At 42.8% G+C, this 19,076-nt stretch overlaps 3 protein-coding genes across 3 annotated transcripts in view; 2 read left to right on the top strand and 1 right to left on the bottom strand.

Moving 5' to 3' along the window:
- The first annotated feature begins 7 nt into the window (after positions 1-7).
- Positions 8-9,063, top strand: GLA (galactosidase alpha). The gene is made up of 7 exons (XM_082681906.1): positions 8-332; positions 3,075-3,249; positions 4,415-4,592; positions 5,170-5,261; positions 6,689-6,850; positions 7,292-7,489; positions 8,213-9,063. Exons 1-7 carry the CDS (start codon positions 124-126, stop codon positions 8,477-8,479), a joined length of 1,281 nt encoding a protein of 426 aa, XP_082538032.1. The 5' UTR covers positions 8-123; the 3' UTR covers positions 8,480-9,063.
- Positions 9,064-10,830: 1,767 nt separating this feature from the next.
- RPL36A (ribosomal protein L36a) lies at positions 10,831-13,490 on the bottom strand. The gene is made up of 5 exons (XM_082680913.1): positions 13,432-13,490; positions 12,914-13,019; positions 12,646-12,713; positions 11,213-11,335; positions 10,831-10,905 (listed from the first exon to the last, which is right to left on the bottom strand). The coding sequence occupies exons 1-5, from the start codon at positions 13,432-13,434 to the stop codon at positions 10,885-10,887; spliced, it is 321 nt and encodes a 106-aa protein (XP_082537039.1). The 5' UTR covers positions 13,435-13,490; the 3' UTR covers positions 10,831-10,884.
- Positions 13,491-16,748: 3,258 nt separating this feature from the next.
- BTK (Bruton tyrosine kinase) overlaps positions 16,749-19,076 on the top strand; it is a 28,208-nt gene continuing 25,880 nt past the window's right edge. The window contains exon 1 of the mRNA XM_082680664.1: positions 16,749-16,858. The gene's annotated coding sequence lies outside the window, so the exon portion shown is untranslated. The remainder of the gene's footprint in view (positions 16,859-19,076) is intronic.

Raw genomic sequence — 19,076 nt, 5'->3', positions numbered from 1 at the left:
GGGCTTAATAACTCACCGGTGATTGGTGATGAGGACGAAAGCGGGTTCCCTGGGCCGCCTCTGCCTTTTTAGCTCTTAAGGTTAAATTTAAAAGCCCAGGTGACTCGTGGAAATCTGTGCTGCATGATGACAGCGACGGTGAAGCTGGTGAGCAGAGTCCGGCGGCTGGGCTGCGTGCTGGCCTTTTGCTTCCTGGCCCTGTTTCTCTGGGGGCTCCCTGGGGCCCGGGCCCTCGACAACGGCTTGGCGATGACCCCTACCATGGGCTGGCTGCACTGGGAGCGCTTCATGTGCAACGTGAACTGCCAAGAAGAGCCGGATTCCTGTGTCAGGTATCAGCGATATTGGGTACCCGCTTCCCTTCGTCTTTCCGTGTATTTGTCTGGCTGTGTTTGGAGGGGTGGAGGGTCTCAGCGAAAAAATTTGAGCCCGAGGGAGAGCTCCCCTGTTGCTGCTGCTTTTTTATCCCCAGCAGACTGCCCTGGATGGGGACTAGTCCTAAATTCTCTCCATGTGACCCCTCTTGGCGTGGGAGTCCGGCCAGCGACCTCTGCTTCTCCACCTCTCTCTGCTTGATCATCCAACTAAGGACTTTCTCCATTTACCATCCAGTTCCGTTCAGACCCTTATTGAGAGCTGCTGCTCTGTCTCTGCCGGGTACTAGCAGTGAGGACAGCTGTGGTGAGTAGGAGAGACAGAGGACTAAGACGAGTGCCGTTTCTTCCCCTTTTGGGGTCACGGGTTCCTTGGCTGTAACTGGAGGGAATTTAGAGTGACCACGGAGTCTCTGAGATCTCCCCACCCCGTAGCCCTTGGGTATGGCATGTGCTTGGAAGGTTGAAGTGGAGGATCTTTATCTGTGGAAGGTGGATAAGACAGGTATTGATCCTTTCTGACCCACACATCCCTCGTCTGTAAATTGGGAAAACAACTCATCTCAGGGAACGACTCTGAGGTTAGGTAAAATAGTTCTTATCTCACACAGGTTGGCTTTCAATTAGATAACCCATTTAAAGGACAAAGTACAATGCAGTACCAGACTCCTCAATTAGGCATATAGAAGAAATGTTCTTAACCTGGAATCCATGGGAAAATTAATGCAAATCTGCAAATATGAGTATGTATGTTTTTCTGAAGAGAGGATCTTGAGCTTTGTTCACATTCTCAAAGGGATCCGTGACCTAGAAACAGTTAAGAATCACTGATAGATATTGTTTAAAACATAATAAAGACACCCTTGTTGCAAAGGCCCCTCTGTAAGCAGCGGTCATGGTAACATCCCAGTGGCCATAAGTTATTCCTATGAATGTCTTTACAGATGAAGTCAGGATGTTGGTCAAACATGACAATTAATTGGCTTGCTAAGTTTCAGACTAAATCCATCCATCGTGACCCTGGGGTAAATTATGGCCATCACATATTTCTTTTTTTGTCTCTTCCTTTTTTCCTAAGTGGTGGTTGTCTTATTTTTGTATCTGATTGTATAATTAATGCATGATCATGGCAAAAATTGTAGATGGTAAAGAAGAGTATAATAAAAATAAAGATTCCCCTCATTCCACCACCCAGAAATAATCATGGTTAAAATGTTAATATATGACCTTTCAATTTTTTTCTATGTAAATAAAAACAGATTTCTTTTAAAGTGATTTTCAATAAAAATGAGATCACGTTTATGTTGTGAGCAGTTAACCACAAGACTGAAGTCTACCTGCCTGGGTTCAAATTCTAGCTTATTATTACTTAGCCAGGTGATCTTGGGCAAACTAAGTACCCTTTCTAAATTAAAGAGTGAGTGCCTGGCACAGAATAAGAGCTTTAAAAGTTAAATTGACTCTTTGCATGGTTTCTTTTCTGCAATTTGTTAGTTCCCTATTTTCCATCTGGTATGTTTGGGGTTCTTTTTGTTTGTTTACGTTTTGGTTTTTCTTTGTTTTTGGTCTATCATATGTTGTGAATACAGTGGTTCTTCTTTTTTTTTTTAAGCCACGCTGCACGGCTTGTGGGATCTTAGTTCCCTGACCAGGGATTGAACCTGGGCCCTCAGCAGTGAAAGTGTGGAGTCCTAACCACTGGACCACCAGGGAATTCCCAATACAGTGGTTCTTGCTGTATTTTGGTTTTGATATTTATGTGTCAAACATCAGGTTTTTCCTTTATTATTTCTGGCTCCGGCATCATGCAGAGAAGGTTCTTTCCTACCTGAAGATAACATAGTCATGTATATTTTGTACTAGTATTTTTATGTGTTTTTAAAGTATTTAAATCTTTAATCCATCTGGACTTTATTCTCCTGTAAGCAGTACTACATTTAATATATACTAAATTTCATGGTATCAAATGGCTGGAAGGATCTCTTTCTGAACTTTCTCTTTGATTCCATTGATCTGTGTATTCTAATGCTAATGGTACTACACTAGCTTCATTTACATTTTGTAGACTGTTCACCTGTTTAATCTTTGAGGTGAACTTTTTGAGTCATGTTGCGAAGTTCCTTAAAAAGTCCTTTGGGGGTTTGTCCAGGGTTTTATTAAATGTCTAGAAGTGTATAGGGAGAATTACCTTTTTTTTAGTATTGAGTTTTCCTATTCAAGAGTAAAAGAATGTCTCTCCATTTATCCAAATAATTTGGGAACATCATAGTTTTATTCAGATGAGCCCTGCACATAATTTTAAAATTACCTCTAGGTATTTTAGGTTTTATCTGTTGCTTTTTTGGTTTCTCTTGTGAATGGTGTCTTTTTCTCCGAATAGGTCATTGCTGATATCTAAAGAAGCTGTTGATTATGTTAACTTTGTAGTTTTACTTTAGTAAACTGTCTTCTTAATTCTAATAGCCTTTTCAATTTCATGTATTTCTCATTCCTCTTTTAATTGTTTGGCGTTCTTAGGGTAGAGGGGAAAGGAGTGAGAAGAAAAAGGGCCTAGTCCAGTTTACCTTGCATTGGTTGTGATTACTGCCAAATTATTACTGGGTTGAAAAATAAATTGCAAAACCCCAAGATGCTTAACAAATAGGAGTACCCAAGCATTTGTTTAATGAATTGTAATGATTCTTGGAATTTCTCTTTCAGTGAGAAGCTCTTTCTGCAGATAGCTGAGATCATGGCCTCAGATGGCTGGAAGGATGTAGGCTATGAGTACCTCTGCATTGATGACTGTTGGATGGCTCCCGAAAGAGATTCAGAAGGCAGACTTCAGGCAGACCCTAAACGCTTTCCTGGTGGGATCCGCCGCCTCGCTAATTATGTGAGTTTATAGATAATTCTTTTTCATTCAGGAGACTATAAGCACTTCTGTACCTAAGCTTGCTCAGAAACACTTAGAAAGTAAAATAGCTGCTGTTATCCAAACAATGGATTCTAAGGCTAATCAGGTGGAATTTTCATCCCATCAGCAGATCTATGTTTTGCAATAGTTCTTGAGGCCCATCTTGAAGGAGTTCTCCTTTTGTGGAAACAGGTGAATTCTCTAGGAGGAAAAACGAACTTGGTTCTTGACATGTGTGCATGTATTTCCATATAAGCTTTGAGCAGCTATCACAGTGGTACTATAAACTAGAGTTTTAGAAGATAGAAGGGATATATTCTGGAGATTGTTAAAGAGTAATAGAGCTGGACACTAGTTAAAGGTAGTGAAGAGTGATACTGAGTACAATTCAGTACTACTGCAATGGGGGGAAGAGCCAAGCTCAGTCCCAAATACACCAAAGAGGAGTGGGGTTTTATAGCCAACGAGCAGATTGTGGGGGTCAGTGGATGGAAAATTACTAAGATGAGACATCAGGAGGAGGGGAATTCTTGCTAAAGGCAGGCTGAGGACTTGGACATCAAGGGTGGGGCATAAGGAATTTGATCAGATATCAAAAGGTGGGGAGATGACTTCACAGGATTCTTGCTAAAACTGGACACGGAAGACCAAGGTAGAGGCCTACGTGAGAAGAGGTTTCAGAGGGGCCTAAGGTTTGGTTAAGGAGAGTCTTTGTCCAGATAAATCTATCATTGACCTGAAAAGGTAACTTTTAAGATCCCATCAGAGCCCGCACACCACAACAAAGAGTAGCCCCTGCTCGCCACAACTAGAGAAAGCCCACGCACAGCAACAAAGACCCAACACAGCCAAAAATAAATAAATTTATAACAAAAAAAGATCCCATCAGAGGAAGATTAGAGCAACTGAAAACTTTCCCTTCAGTTCTATGCTATAGTTACATGTATAGTTTGAACTCAGCAGAATTGGAGACTTTGCTCTTTATCTTCCAACAAACTCATCTGGATAATTTTGGGGGTTTTGGGATGGGGGCAAAGCCCCCCAGTACCTGGTGAAGTGTACTGGTCTCTGCCTCCAGCCTGGAGTGGTTCTCTCTACTTCATGATTGCCCTTCTACTGAGGTGACTCTTTTCTCTCATTTCAGGTCCATAGCAAAGGACTGAAGCTAGGGATTTATGCAGATGTTGGAAATAAAACCTGTGCAGGCTTCCCTGGGAGTTTTGGATACTATGACATTGATGCCAAGACCTTTGCTGACTGGGGAGTAGATCTGCTAAAATTTGACGGTTGTTACTGTGACAGTATAAAACATTTGGCAGATGGTATGTTTCATTCAAAAGATTTATTAGTTAGCCATGAGCAAAGGGCAGAACTTTGAGGCCAAGGTAGCTGAGCATCCAAAGTACTAATCCTCACGTTGGAAATACCCAGTCACAATACTGGAAATAATTATTCTCAATGTGCCAGAGCTCCTGCCTCTTCTCTTCTTGCAGTTTGTCCATGCATTTGTTCATTCACACATGTAAAATCCACATGTGCCTAACCACAGCTAATACCATGCACTTTTAATTCAAGAGGGCTCTAAGTTAATTACAAATAGTAATTGTAACTCTCCATCCATCACTTGGAAAAGCATCCAGAATGTCAAACAGTCACAGAGAGAGGAGCATCTTCATTCCTGCCTCTCCTCAATATATGCACCATCCCACACTGTCTCCTTGGAACAATCCCAGCAGTCTGTGCAGTACTACGCACAGTGTAAGCACAGAGCAGTCACCTGTCTCTGCTGCTGGTTTAAAATATAAACATGGCCCTTCCAGGCAGCCTCTTTTAAAAATATACAGCCCCAGCTGGAAATTCCCTTCTTTCCCTTATTTTACACATTGTTTTCTCATACAGGTTATAAGCACATGTCCTTGGCCCTGAACAGGACTGGCAGAAGCATTGTGTACTCCTGTGAGTGGCCCCTTTATATGTGGCCCATTTTTAAGGTGAGCTAGTGAGCACAGAATCCAATAGAGCCTTGCTGATTTTCAGAACTCAAGAACAAAGGAGACGAAGGTCCCTGTCAAAGCCCAACCTTACTTAACACTCTCATCCTACCATCTCTCCCAGGATCCACCCACTTCTCACCATCCCCACTGCTATAATTGGAGACTAAGCTACCATCAATTGGGAAGCCAGTCATCTTTGATTCTTCCTTTTGTCTCTCGGTTCCCAACCTATCCACCAGCAATCCTCTTAGTACTATCTACAAACTATATCCTGAATCAGCCCACTTCATTATCATGTTAACCTATTCAGTTTCCTTCTAAGGGCTTAGCACTATATGGAATTATTTGTTGATTTGCCTATTGTCTGTCTCCTCCATTAGAATGTAAGCTCCAGGAGGGCAGGGACCTTGTCTGACTTTATCACTGTATCCCTACCATATGGTAAGTGTTGAATAATTATTTATGGAATGAATCCCTGTTGTCTCCTTCTAATCTCTGCAAAATTCTCTCACCTCTTTCTCAACATCTTAAACCTCAGATATCCCACCTGCCTATCTACAAACTTTTATTCATTCCTTCAACAAATTATATGCCTAGGATTCAAATTGCCTTATCATATGCTTGCTAAGTCCTGTGTAATTTGCAGGTTTTACTTATTAAAATCATTTTAGTTTTTTTTTATTGAAGTATAGTTGATTTACAATATTATATTAGGAGATCGTTGTATTTATTTCTGATTATAAAAGGAAATACATGTTCATTTTGGAAAAGTTTGAAAATACAGTGAAGTGTGACAAAAATTAAAATCTTCCATAATCCCAGTACAGTAGTCCCCCCATCCATGGTTTTGCTTTCTGCAGTTTCAGTTACCCACAGTCAACTGCAATCTGAAAATATTAAATGGAAAATTCCACAAATAAACAATTCATAAGTTTTAAATTGCACACCATTCTGAGTAGCATGATAAAATCTCGCACCATCCCACTCCATCCCACCTGGGACGTGAATCATCCTTTTGTCCAGCGTATGCATGCTGTGTACGCTACCCACTGGTTAATACCTGTATAGGAAAAAATGTAGTATATATACAGTTTGGTACTATCCGCGGTTTCAGGCAACCACTGGGAGTCTTGGAATGTATCTCCCGCAGATAAGGGGGGACTACTGTACCTAGTTACCGTTTGGTAAATTTCCAGCAAGAACAGTGTTAAAGCCATTTTAAGTAAGATTTTAAGTTATATAGCCTACTTCTGAAGCAAACTTCTTACAACGAAATTCCATTATAATAAGGATTTAGCTCTCCTCATGGAGACCTTTAATCTGTAAACTAAAGAGGCTACAAGAGCCTTTTTTAAACATGATTGTTTTCCTATCACAAGAATATTAGTAGAAAGTAAACAGAGGAGTTATCTCTGTTTTCACAGCCCAATTACACAGAAATCCGAGAGTACTGCAATCACTGGAGAAATTTTGCTGATGTTTATGATTCTTGGCAAAGTATAAGGAGTATCTTGGACTGGACAACTTCTAACCAGGAGAGCATTGTTCCTGTCGCAGGACCAGGAGGTTGGAATGATCCAGATATGGTAAGAAACTGAGCCCTCCTGTTCAAGCTCCTGCAGTGGACCTGTTTCCTACTTGACACTCAAGATAAATCAGAAGGGAGAAGTTCCTGGGAGCAGGCTTTATGTGAGAGTACTCAGAGCAGGGTGCCCTGGAAGGTGACTTGTCTGTATGTCTAGGCAACTTTAAGAATGTTTTGTCTTATCTCACTTGAATTCTTTTTTTAAAAATCTATTTATTATTTATTTGGTTGAGCCAGGTCTTAGTTGCAGCAGGTGGGCTCCTTAGTTGCGGCTTGCAGGCTCCTTAGTTGTGGCAGGCTGGCTCCTTAGTTGTGACATGCATATGGGATCTAGTTCCCTGACAAGGGATCGAACCCAGGCCCCCGGCGTTGGGAGTGTGGAGTCTTAACCACTGTGCCACCAGGGAAGTCCCTCACTTGAATTCTTCATTCTTTGTCCCAGTTGGTGATTGGCAACTTTGGCCTCAGCCGGGATCAGCAAATAACTCAGATGGCCCTCTGGGCTATCATGGCAGCTCCATTACTCATGTCCAATGACCTCCGACACATCTGCCTTGAAGCCAAAGCCCTTCTTCAGGATAAGGATGTAATTGCCATCAACCAGGACCCCTTGGGCAAGCAGGGGTACCGGCTTAGAAAGGTACAGTAAATAATGTTCTATGGGACAAACTAGGAATTGGCCAGGAACATCTTCTCCTGCCTTTTAGTTTACAATTTATCCAAATGTTTATTTGGGGTGTGTATTTTTTTATAAAGTTATTTAATTAATTAATTTATTTTTGGCTGCTTTGGTTCTTCGTTGCTGTGCGTGGCTTTCTCTATTTGCGGCGAGCGGGGGTTACTCTTCGGTGCAGTATGTGGGCTTCTCATTTTAGTGGCTTCTCTTGTTGTGGAACACGAGCTCTAGGCACGTGGGCTTCAGTAGTTGTGGCACGCGGGCTCAGTAGTTGTGGCTCACGGGCTCTAGAGCTCAGGCTCAGTAGTTGTGGCACATGGGCTTAGTTGCTCCATGGCATGTAGGATCTTCCCGGGCCAGGGCTCGAACCCGTGTCCCCTGCATTGGCAGGCGGATTCTTAACCACTACGCTACCAGGGAAGCCTGGGGTGTGTATTTTAAGATGGTTTAATATCCAAGTACCAAGTCTGTCTTGCACCTAAATCTGTTACATTGGAGGATCTGCACTGATCTTTTGAGAATGTTTTTTTTAATCTTGATATCATAATCAGTAATGAGGCTCCCTTGTGCTAATTTTTCCTAGAAGTGCTCGATAGTTCTGATTATAAGACTTAATGCCACAACTAACAAGGCAGCTTATTGCTAGTTACCAAGCTATCACACCTATTTTCTTGGCTTACTTTTCAGGAGGACAACTTTGAGGTGTGGGAACGCCCTCTCTCTAACTTAGCCTGGGCTGTGGCTATGGTAAACCTGCAGGAGATTGGTGGACCTCGTTCTTACACCATCTCTGTTACTTCCCTGGGTCAAGGACTGGCCTGTAATCCTGACTGTCTGATCACGCAGCTCCTCCCTGTGAAGAGGAAGCTTGGGTTTTATGAATGGACTTCAAGTTTAAAAACTCAAGTAAATCCCACAGGTACTGTTTTGCTTAGGCTAGAAAGAGCAAGCTAGACTGCATTAAAATGCTTCCTTTAAAATGTATTATTTTGTTGCCAAAGTGACTACCCCACTTTTGTCCACCTTCAGCTGTTCTTATTTCTTTGAGTAAAAGTTTCTACACTTGAGCTTTTTTGTTGTTGTTGCTGTACGCGGGCCTCTCACTGCTGTGGCCTCTCCCGTTGCTGAGCACAGGCTACACTTGAGCTTTGTGATGATTACCACTTCTAAAGCTATCTGGAGAACATTTTTGGGGAAAAGCCTTTGAACCTAATGTAAACTGCTGAGAAAATAATAGCTTAATAATATAATAAGTAAAATAATAATTTACAGACATACCTCATGTCATTGCACTTCACAAATACTGTGGGGTTTTTTTGGTTTTGGGGTTTTTTTACAAATTGAAGGTTTGTGGCAACCCTGCGTGTATCACAAGTCTGTTTGGCCCTATTTTTCCAACAGCATTTGTTCATTTTGTCTCTGTGTCACATTTTGGTAATTCCTGCAATATTTCAAACTTTTTCATTATTATTATATTTATCATGGTGATTGCAATGTTACTACTGCAAAAAAAAATTGTTTCTCTGAAGGCTTAGATGATGGCTAGCAATAAAGTATTTTTAAATTAATGTGTATACATTGTTTTTTTAGACATAATGCTATCGCAAACTTTAATAGATTACAGTATAGTTTGAACGTAAGTTTTATATGCAAAAACCAAAAATTTGGTGACTACCTTTATTGGAACCAAACCCGCAGTATCTGTTGCCTGTATTGGAACTATGTGCCAGGCACTATTCTAGACGCATATGGTGTAGTGACTCATTTTTATCCTCCCAACAACCCTGATGTAGGTATTTATTCACTGTAAATTACAGCCAGGATTTAAACCCAGGCTTTTGACCCTTACACTGCCACCTACTGAGGTATTAATAATTGGATGGCACTAATTATCTTGGCCTAAAGATAAAAACTACTTCCTCAGTTGAAGGGCAAAAGAATACCCCAACAGGAATAACCTTCATAAATGGACAACTTAGAGGCAACCCAACAGACATTACTGAATTTTTATGGAAGAATCTTGCCAAGAAACATACCACCTAGGTTTCCAAATCCAAGTTGTTTGCAGTCTAGATCCAACAAATGCAATTGGCTTACTTTCACCAACAATAGTTGATACATTATGACCTAAAATACTGAACCTCTGGCCAGAAGACCCCCTCCACTTTAAGATGAATTGCCTTATCTCTTGAGGTTCCATGATGAAGCAATGAACTTCAAACTGGCATATGGAGGAATGAGTTACTGAGGCAATTTCCAGATACTCTAATTCCTTGCTTTTCCTCCAATTGGTTTACCTGAGGACCAACCTGCAGTCAGTGCTTCAGGCCTGCTCCTTCCCCACCTCCCCTTGTACTATCACCCTTCTCCCACATAAGCAAAAAAGGGTGTATTCATCTCACCCATCCAGAATGCAGGACAGTACAAAAGCTAACAGGGCACAAAAGGCCCACTCAAAATACAAAGTGCATGTTGTTGTAACAATCCCTTTGCCTGTCAGGTGATTACCAATTATTTTCAATAAAATTGGAGGGCTAAGCATTGTCAGTTAATAAAAATTGGAATAGAATTGGTAAATCCAGACAATTCAACCACAGAAACTTGGAAGAAAACTGCTCTCATTGAGATGTGCTTCCAGTCACCAAAATGTGTAGCTTATTTGCTTCACATCCAGAGTTTTGCAGCACAAGAATGAAGCATACAATAGCATACAAAGAGGATTCCAACTATTAGGCATTTTACAAAATGGACAGTTATCCCCCATAGGTTCCATTGGGGAATTTCACTGGAAATTCTATCCTTTGCAATTATTTCAACATGATGAAAATAATTTATATCTACTTTAAAATGTGAGGAAGTATATAAAAATGCTTAGGGGGCATGAAAATAAGTCTAATGACATATATAATATAGTATGCTATGCCTAGAGAACCGGGTTGAAATTCCTCATACAGTGACTTTAGTAGTAAACATTATTTGAGACAAATTATTTCACTCCTGGTGAACCTCATGTTCACTATGGATGTAATTGTTACTGATCTCATTCTATTTGCCCTGAATTCAGGTCTCTACTTATGTCCCATGATAACCAATAACAGCCTTTGCTTTTTAACAAAAGGAATCCCATGAAGTCCCAAGTGATTAAAGTGCAAATTAGACCATCATAGCATCTGATGTGAGTTCAACCAGTCAGATTCAACCCTTAATAAGTATCTAGAACCATCAAGCATAAATTTCCCAAGGAGAATTTTATTGATGGCACTAGTTAATTTCCCTTCCAAAAAAATAAACAATTGAAACTAAACGAAGTAAACAATCTCAAATGTTTATTGCTTTCATAACAAAACAAAATATGAAGCTCAGAACTGGATCACTTGGCCCTGTAACAGAACAGGAAGAAAAATGGTGAGTTTTTGTATTTTGCATAGAACCTTTACTCCATCAAGAACAGCGTCTATTCCTAAAGGGACCACCATCCTTTATTAAGGCCAGTCTTCTCATTCTCCCCTTCCTACTCATGTCAAAACCAACACCAAAATACTTTGAGCTATGGATCTAGTTTAGTTATTTTCAGAGGATTGCCCCTGATCTTGACGCCACAAAAATGAGTAGGCAGAAATGTTCACCTCTCTCAACATAATAAAGCCATAGAGAAAATATTGCACCTTCCACCCCATAATTATCTACCTTTCTCTTCTTATCTCCTCCCAGCTCAAAATGCTTGCATCTCTTAATAGCCAGCATTCTCTTAGATCTGCAGTTCGGCTCAACACATTCAAGCCTCAGCACAATCTTCTTTGTAGTTTTAGCCTGGAAAATAAAATTAAGTCAAAGCCTTCATAAATCACTACAGAAAATCTTTCTTCAAAAATATGACTGTTGGGTCAAGTACTACTTAAGGCAAAGCTCTGCAAAGTTTAAGAGTTGTGACAATCTGTTTTCAGCTATAGGGAGAAAACAGAAATGTGAAAATCAGTGTATTTAAGAGAAAATGGTGGCAGATTATCTAATTGAAATCAAGTTCTCCATTCATATCAAACATCCTAGAGGGCTTCTTATCAAATAGGCATTCATCACACCACCCTGGCCTTTCAGCTCTACGTAGTTAAGTATTCCACACACCCAAAAATGGGTCAACTGAGTCCATGCAACTATGAAATAAACACAACTTTCACAACCCATTTAAATAAGAGTTAATAAATACTACTTAATATCTATTCTCCAGAGACTACCCACAATTACATCTAGGTTTTATGTGCATTCAACTGTATTATTTAACTCCCCACAAATACTCAACTTCTAAAGCCTGCTCCTGTAGTTAGAATTCTATTCTTTAAAGTTCTCAAAAGAGCAGAAACCTAAGTACAATGTCCCTATCTCCTAAACAAGTTACCCAAATGTGAAAAGGCATATCACCACCTAGTGATCAAACCATTTATTGCACCTAAATGACCACTAAAATCACTCCTGAATACTTTCTGTAACCAGGCTGAATGAGGACCTAAGTGCCAAAAGAAATGCTATGTTCGTGGGAAGGCTATGCTCCAAGCACTGTATACTTTAGGGGGTAGACAAATCACCTGAGGTAGAACAGAAACTCAGAAATTCAGCCTGAGACCAACAGGGAATTCAGGAAGCCAGTGGAAGACCTAAATAGCTATTTTAAAGAGCTTTAAGACTTCATGAGTTAGGTAGCAGACTGACTGTAGACTTCTGAACTGAGAAGCAAAATAAGAGAACAATTCTTACTGCAAGCATGAGCTAAGGATTCGTTAGGACATGGCAACGGATAAGGAAGAGGGTGAAGAAAAGGATTTACGGGTGTCCTCAAACTTCAGTCCTGAGGAAGGCAGGGCACATTCCTTGATGTTTGCCTCTTCAAAAAGAGGACAAAAAAATATAAAACAATGAGGCAGTGCAGTATTGTAGACTGGAGTGAGACCTGGATTGCACTTCCAGCTCCACTGCCTACTAGATGTATGTCTCTGCAGGTAACTAAGATAACTTCACTGAAACTATGAAAACACATACCTATGTTGTAGAGATGTGTGGGCTAAAAACAAATGGGAAGTCTCTGCCACAGTAAGTGGGAAGCATATCAAACAGTGACCACTACAAACCTTTTTCCGGAAAATCGGCTTAGTCTGCCCACCATAGCCACTCTGCTTCCTGTCATAACGCCGCTTTCCTAGGAGAATGAAAATTATTTGTCAGGGTTTATCAAACATAACAAATCACAACCGACAAGTGGAAGTCTTCTCAGCGGTTTTATCTTGGGCTTTCCAGCAGAAATATCAATGCCCAAGTGGGGAAGGGAGGGAGGACTGGGCTCGTGTATTATATAACACAAATGCCGCATTAAAACCAAATCACGTATGCCCATCTTACCCTGGGCATACAGAGAATCCTTGCCCTTCTTGTACTGTGTCACTTTGTGGGGTTGGTGCTTGCCGCACTTCTTACAGAAAGTCCGGCGGGTTTTAGGAACGTTCACCTAGTAAATAAACCGTTCAGAACGCGCAGTGTTATCAGACCAGCCGCACAAAACGCCCGACCCGACCCAGCTAAAGCTAAGGCATCCCACGAGGACTAAACTCTCAAACTCGCTAACACACAACGCTGACTGGAAGGTGGTCCGGCCCCATGTGCTTCAAATACAGCGGCCTCCGCCGAGCCCAAACTAAAACGAGAACATATTCACTTTACCGCTGGCTAAGTCTACCTCTTTGACCCCATCACTTCAGTTCCTGGCCCCGAAGCCCGGCCCCTTTGGGCTCGACCGCGGCAACACTGAGTTTCTTTGGTACGAGTCCACGTAGGAGCCTGGACGCATCCCGGGAAGGAACCATCGACCGGGAAGTAAAGATTAAACTGGATGTTGCCTGGCCGCCACCCCAAGCTCCTACCATGTTTGCGAGAGCGCTATCGGCACGGAAAGAGAGAGGCCTGGCCGGAAACGGAAGTATATAGGAGGTTTCTGGTCGCGCTTCCTCATGGGAGTCGGTGGGAACGACCATAGAGTTTAAGGCTCTGTGCGCCGCGCCCTCTGGCGGCTGAGAGGACTCGATTCAGGATCGCGGGCGCAGGCTCAAGGAAGGGCTCCGGCTGAGGCTGATCCACTCTCTTCAACTTCCACCCGCCTCCCTCCAGCTTTGTAACTTTTCCTCACTTCATCACTTTTGGTGGATACTGCTGCGTAGCACCGTTAAGTGAAGGAAGCAGTGCTCTTCCCAGACCATCTGGCCTCCGTGTGCCTCCCGAGGGAAGCCAGGACTAGGGTCGGTCAAGTGGAGGAGCCCTCCACCTCCATATCCCATTCCCGTTCTACTTCAAGGACACTGGGAACAACATCTTTCATAGTGAACTGCTGGTTCACTGAAGGCTTGGAGGGAGCCAGTGCTCTAGTTTATCTATCACATGGCTAGTTGTTGCATTCCACAGATGTTTATTGAATGCCTATTCTGTGTTGGCCACTGTTCTAGGGGAGGGACACAGTAATCAAATAATCAATGTCATAAATGTATAATTACAGACTAAATACTTTGTCAGAAAGGAACAGTGCTCAGCATTAAACAGCCCCCTTTTGTTGAGGGAGCAAGTTGGCTGACCTAGGTTCTGAAAAGTGAGGATGAAATTGTTCAGCTCCAACAATAGCAATAACCAGGCCAAAAGATAAGAAGTATCCAGCATTTCTTCACTTCCCTGCATACCTGGCAGGAGGCATGTGCTAGGTTTCAAGAGAGTCCAGCAGAGAAAGACTGCAGGGTACTGAGCATTTTAAATGAATTGTCCCATAAAATTCTCACAGTAATTCTAAGAGGTAGGTGATACTATTATTCCCATTTTACAGATGAGGAAATTGAGGCCATAGGGTGTTAAACGATTTGCCCAATGCTGCTAGTATTTAGTGGAGTCAGGATACAAACACGGGTGATCTGACTCCAGAGCTTGGGTTCCTTTACCATTATATGACATGATTGTGTGGCCTGGTAATTATAATAGCTAACAATTATTGAACAATTATTATATGCCAGGTATTTTCCTAACTACCTTACATACTATCTCTTTTAATCCTAACAACCCAAGTGGTATGTACATTTATTAGTGTTTAACAGGCGAGAAAACTGAGGCATGAGAGGCCTTAAATTCACTTACCCAAAGTCACACCAGTGGTTATTTTGTGGAGCTGGAATTTGATCCCAGGTAGTTTAACACCACAGCCTTGCACTTAGCCACAAATCACACAAGGGAAGCAGGAGCATCTGCAGGGTTGAGGATGATAAGGAGTCAGAATTGGGCAAGGACTCAGGAGGAGGTGTCAGTGGATTAGGGCTAAGGAACCATGACAACTTGGGGTCTCCTGCTTGCATAACCCTCCAGAAACACCCATAGGTTCAGAACTGACTCTCTGATCAGCTCTATTTTGTTGGACGGTCTCTGGGAATGAGATAATAAAAACATTACCACTGCCTGCTACATTTCCTAAAAGTTTCTTTGCCAAACAGCCAGGCTGTAGGCTCAGACCATTTCCTTCTTCTCTCCAGGCTGTTACACCGTCTTACTGGGCTTTGAGGAGTTTCTAGAGGTTTTTGATGTTAGTAACATGGAAATATGAAGACAGTGAACATGGCCCCTCTTAGTCTAATCAACCTTAGTTCTTTCTATCACACCTTTATGTGACATGGCTTTGGTTTAGATTCCTTCACCAATCCTGGTCTCTGGTTTGGACATGCTCCTGCTTATTGATTTCCCCTAAGATGAGGAACTCAGAATTGAACACAGGACTCTACATGTGGCCTGGCCTCGCAGAGTAAGTGGTTGTTCACTTTCCTATGTCTAGATATTGGCACTATTTGGGTGCAGTCCTTCCATCACCTGGACAAGTCTGTGAGGAGAGTGCACATGGGCAGAGGGTGAAGACTCGCCTAGTTTTACTTTCCCCTCTCCCTTGTCCTGCTCTCCCTTGTCTAGATCCCCCATCAACGCCGAGTCTCCACCCCCAGAAGGACCTTGAGAAGGAACAGGGCATGTGACAACAAGTAGCATCTGACTGATGAAAAGGGGAGGGAAGGCAAATGTCTGTGACCAACTCTCAGGCAGGCCACTGGAGCAGCTATTCAGAGGTGACTAGTGAAAGGATATAAATTGTCAATAAAATAGAGAAATCATACAACACTTGCTGCCCCTTTATCTTGTGTGGACGTGAGGATTAACTAGTCTACTATCCTACAAAATACTTTAAAAAATATATCCTGTTCCCTTAAAAATTCTGATGGACTTCTTCTAGTGGGATTTATGATCTGTTCCTACATACAGCGCCTGGGGCAAGTAAATATGGCAGTGGCTGATGTGTCAAGATGGGCAAGCAGATCAGTCACCAGGGGCTCTGTGGCCATCCTGGTCTACATCCAGTACTGTCTGCATTTCCTAGGAGAGTCCTCTGGGAGAAGATCGCTGCTAGAACATAGGCTAGGAGGTGGCTGATGAAACATTTAGGTTTCAAGTAACACACCTAGTCTAGTTTATTATTTTACAAGGTTAAAGAGAAAGTTGTAAATTAAGAGTGAATCCTTGAGGCCGAATCTAAAATGGAGAAAATCAACATCCACAGAAAACGGGAAGGACACAAGTCAGTATGTGGGCTTACATTCGGACATTTTTATCTGTAGAAAAAATGCTTTCTTAGAAAATGACTCAGCAGGGGGAAGTCTTGTCTCTACCTCTGTCAGGATCTGTACTTTGGGGTCCCTTCGTGAACACTCTCCATCCTTCACTAGCAAGTTCAACCGTGTGGCCTTGAGTCTCTGCCGTAGAGGATATGAGAAGCTAAAGACGCCCTTCCTCGCCAGTCCCTTTGTTTTGTCTCCACATGTTTGCATTTCTCCTCTTTTCTGTAAGTCTCCACTGTCCTTTAGGGATGCTAGCCCTTTACCTCGGGGAGATCGGCCTGAGGACATGTCTGCTCAACCCAGCCCAGTCTAGAGTCTCAGTGGCCCCAGTAATGTTGAGGAGGGTTCTTTCAGAGCAGACTCAAGAAGTCCCAAGCAAATGAAGGGCGGGGACAGCTGGGGCGGGGAGTGGAATAGGGACAGCAGCAGGGAACCAGATACCATGCTGCTGAGAAGAAGAAAAAAAAGACATTGGTTTAAGTCAGGAAACAAAAAAAGGGAACTGAGTGGCTGTGAAAGGGTGGGGTTTGCTCAGACTGTCCTTCCTCTCTGGACTGTAAGAATATGTCTCCAGGGCCAGTGTCTTCTGAGATCGAGTCCCACCTTCAAAGTCCTGGCATCTCAATGCATCCGGGAAGCTACCTGCATTAAAGTCAGGACTGAGGTGGGTCTGGGGCATGGCAAGGGCTGGGCAGCAGCAGCAAGTACCTTTCGTGGGACCTTGGGACCCTTGAAGGCCAGATAGAAAGCGTGGCTGGTGCCATGTAGTCTGCTGGAGGAGGAGGCTGACAGAGGGTGGGAGTGTCATCAGCACAAGGCCCTGACAGTCTCTTCAGATGATCAGAAGGGGCTGGAAGGGTCCTCTCTGAGGAGGTTGTGGGGGGAACTAGAAGAGAAAAAAGCGCTATGAGGTGACCATCTGAACAGGTAGCAGATGTTGGAAAGAGGCACCTCTGCACAATTTGGCAGAAAAGTAAGATTTATTGCCGGTGGCAAAATAAGCCAGGATAAAAATAAGTCCTTTGGTCAAATATTGCCGGAAGACCCAAAATGGATATGTGTGTCAATGAGACCCTTAGAAGAAGGAATTTTTAAGAGGCAGATTGTCTGAGAAAATGGTCAAAGCTCACGTGCTACAATAGGCTTTTGAGCTCTGTAAGCTAAGGAAAGGCGAAACCAGGGTGTAAAGCCTCAGGCTGCATCGAGCCAACATTGCTGGGATCAGAGCTGGCTTGTTGGAAGGACTGTGTACGCCAACCTCGTGGTAACAGTGGGTAAGAGGCTGGGCCAGAAAAAAGCAGCTTCAGCCTCAGCCCAGACAGTGTGGCCAACCCCTGAGGTCGCGGGGAAGCTTTTTCCTATTACCATTGCCTGCCATGTGCACGGCTCTCTTTTCTCTAGGCTTCATCATTTTCTTCTCTCCTTTGCTCTCCTCTCCTCCTCTCTATCCTCCTCCTTCCTCTACCTGTATCCCCTCTTCTTTATCCCCTCCTTTATTTTGTTCATTACCATCCCTGAAACAGAGTCAGTGCTTAATAAATAATTGTGGAATTGCATTGAATTATTCTTGCCCCTTTCTTCCCCTCCTGTTTTCCCTTTTCCCTTTCCCCCTACTTGCCTAGTGCCTTCCTCATAGTATTGTTGTGAGCAGTAAGTGTGTTAATCTATGTAAAGTAGTTAAAATAGGGCCCAGCAATAGTCAGTGCTCCTATCTCACTGTTTGCTATTATTATTATTCTGCCTGAGACCTGCCAAGGTCCCCAGAGGACCTGCCTAGAATAAATAGTGTGGCATTTAAAATAAAAGGGATTGCTGGGCCTGACCAAGACATCCTTGGGTGAGCTGCTGGACCTCCAAATGGAATCCTTGTCCAGTTTCCTGGCCACTCAGCTCTCCAAGCTCAAAGTCTCTATCTCATGCTGTTTGTTTCCAGAGGCAGGGCAGCAGCAAAGCCCAGAGGCAGGGGTCTATACAGCTCAGGGGTTATCTTCTGTGCTGTTAGTTGTGTGCTGGTTCTGCTCCTTCCCCCATTTTGCATGCCAAGCCCCTGACCAAGGGTGCTACAGCTGCTTGGAGCCTCAGATATTTGATAAAACAATGTCACCTACCAAATAAGCCACAAAATGCAAATACCCTAAACAATCTAATGCATTCTACTGAAACAGGATCCCTTAGTGTTAGCCCTGTCTGGTCTATTCTGACCCCTTTTATATTCAGAATATTTAAACTATCTGCTTGCATTAAAGTCCAAATTCCTGTGGCTTATGGCTAGTGATGTATTTGTTTAGAATCTTTCGTAAACGCCTCATGTTGAGAGCTAGTGCAACTTTCCATCCGCTTCTAGGGTCTTGGTGCAATGTAAAATTATCATCAGTATGATTTACTATTTCCATTCGAGCAAATTTCCTATAGAGAGTTTCCTTTCGGTGGACTAGACCCATACCAGGAAGTGACTTAGGTATAAGGGGAAGATATGGCTTTTGAAAACCAGTTTGGGTGTTCTCCAAAGAGTCATCAGATGCCTGCTGCTTTTTGCCCATGGATGCCATGCCGATATCCGATTTCTATCTCCTGCGAATAAGGGAGAGCTAGAATTTTCAGTGAGGCAGTGCTCAGTAAGAAGCTAGAGACAGACCTTGACCTAATTCACTCTAAAGCTGCTGGGTTATGCAAATGAAGCCATCAGGGGAGGGGGATAGAGAACTCCTCTGAGGACCCTGAAACAAATGGGCCACGTGTCACTTTCAGTTTCTCTGGAGATTCCTGTGCACTGACTGAGGGTGTTGGGAGAGCATTCGAAACACAAAAGCCTTGATCCCAGGCTTTCCACCTCCCTCTCGGAGAGCCATCGCCACATGCCTTAGGGTTAGCATCAGTTAGCT

This window comes from Grampus griseus, assembly GCF_964374135.1.
Source record: "Grampus griseus genome assembly, chromosome: X".
NCBI lineage: Eukaryota > Metazoa > Chordata > Mammalia > Artiodactyla > Delphinidae > Grampus > Grampus griseus.
This window is presented reverse-complemented; position numbering and strand designations above follow the sequence as displayed.